This window comes from Mirounga angustirostris, unplaced genomic scaffold, assembly GCF_029215605.1.
Source record: "Mirounga angustirostris isolate CCGP_5_RB_7025 unplaced genomic scaffold, mMirAng1.0.hap1 SCAF_9, whole genome shotgun sequence".
NCBI classification, from domain to species: domain Eukaryota; kingdom Metazoa; phylum Chordata; class Mammalia; order Carnivora; family Phocidae; genus Mirounga; species Mirounga angustirostris.
This window is the reverse complement of record NW_026991717.1, coordinates 133,932,888-133,934,742: the sequence shown is the minus strand read 5'-3', so window position 1 is coordinate 133,934,742 and position 1,855 is coordinate 133,932,888. Positions and strand designations below refer to the sequence as shown.

The following is a 1,855-nucleotide window of genomic DNA, read 5'->3' as shown; positions in this document are numbered from 1 at the left end:
TTTTAACCTTCTTAATATTTACAAAAAACAAAAAGAACAGAACTGAGATTGGCTTACACGGTGGGTGGCCAATGAACAGATGTGTAACTCTGGCTTCTGGAGTGGCGGGCAGGCCAGGGCAAAGCCCCACCACCCAAGACCGGCCCAAGGACAGTGGGACAATCGGTCGGGCTCTGGTCTGGTTGGAGAGGGGCCAACGGAGCCCAGCCCCATAGCTCCCAAGGCTGCAGGGGCTGACTTGGCGACTGCCTGAGAAGCCCCTGCCCCAAACCCATCCTCCCCCTCCCAGACACACACAAAGGAAAGGCTCCCAAGAGGCCACACCACTGCCCAGCTCACTCTGCACAAGGAGCGCTCCTGGGGGCCCCTAACACCCCCGCAGGCCAGAGGTGGGAGCTGAGGCCCTCCCAGCCCAGCTAGAGGTAGCCAAAAACATTGAAGATGGGCGGGGGCACAGCCGGCTTGGTAGGGATGGGCTTCAGAACCACGGGTCTGTACACTTTCTGCCCCGGCCCATCCACATCCTTGCAGAAGTGGGCCAGCTCCCCAGGGGAAGCCGGGCTTTTCCTCCACAGGCCCAGGCTGGGGACCGGGCTCTGAGGCAAGGCCCCTGGATGACCAGCATAGATGGGCTGTCCATGGTACTGGAAGGGGCAGCAGCTCCAGGCATTGACGCGGCCCACCAGGGAGACCCCAGACATCTTGAGTGGCTCCTTTTCAGCCAGTGCCCTTGGAGACGCGGGCACGGGGGCCATCTCAGGATCCAAGGGCTCCAAGCCTTTGCAATGTTTCTTACCCTCATAGGGAGGTCCCTCCCTGGGGCCCAGTCCCCCCTCCAGCCCCAGGGGGTAGCTGTGTGTGGGCCGAGGCTCTTCCCAGAAGGAAGCGGGCAGCTGTCTTTTCCTCATGGGCACCTGGCCAGGCCTGGCAGCTTCTGGATTCTGCCTCTGTAGGGTCTGCTCCCTAGAGAGACATTCCTCCCTGTAGGGGTTCCCCAGAGCCTTCTCCTTGTAGCACCCACCCCCGCCGGGACTGCAATCCTGGCCAGAATCGAGGGGCAGCCTCCCGGGCCGGTCCTCGGGTCCCCTTTTCAGGTGAGACTCGGGCCCTCTGCCGGGGAGGCCCCGAGGAAGCCGGGAATACTTCTGGGAGAAGCGTTTGAGCTGCTTCTGCAGGTACTTGCGGTGGTCCACTGAACGGCGGCATGGCGCGGACTTGTCCAGGGCTGCCTTGATGTCGCTGGACGCCAGGTTCACAAAGTTCAGGAGCATCTTCACGTCACTGTCGGATGCCATCACCAGGGGACCACTGCATGGGGCTTTCCATGAAGAGCGTGGGCTCTGCTGGTGGCTGGCAGCTCCAGGGAAGGGCACAGAGCTGACCTGGGGTGGGGGGACATGCAGGTCGTTGGCGGTCTCTCCAAGCACCCGCGCCCAGCCCTCCCCAAAGGCCCTAGAACCCCTCCACAGGAAACAGAGTCCTGGGTCGCCGGCCGCCCGTCCAGGCCGCTGAGGGTTTCCTCCGCATCTGTGAGGGCACAGGCCAACAGGCAGTCTGCCTGAGTCTGTGGCCCTCTACTTGCAGCTGAAGCTCAGAGAGGTTGGGCGACCTGCTCAAGGTGACCCAGCTACAGGTGGCATTGCTGGGCCCGGAGCGCAAGTCTCCACGGGCCAGCCCACCGCGTCTCCCACACACCACGCTGCCAACGTGCACAACTTGCCCGCAAGGTTTTTATTTTCTGAGCTGAGGCGACTGCTCCACTTTCAAGCAAGGCCAAGCCCCCTCTCTCCCGGCGGTGCCCTCCTCCTCCCACCCCCGCCCCCAGCCCGGCTCGCACTGGCCCCCCTCGCCGGGT

At 63.2% G+C, this 1,855-nt stretch overlaps 1 protein-coding gene across 1 annotated transcript; it reads right to left on the bottom strand.

Annotated features, from left to right (window-relative positions):
* Positions 1–416: 416 nt before the first annotated feature.
* FAM181A (family with sequence similarity 181 member A) lies at positions 417–1,310 on the bottom strand. Its single transcript, XM_045902020.1, has one exon. The coding sequence runs from the start codon at positions 1,293–1,295 to the stop codon at positions 417–419; it is 879 nt and encodes a 292-aa protein (XP_045757976.1). The 5' UTR covers positions 1,296–1,310.
* Positions 1,311–1,855: the final 545 nt, after the last annotated feature.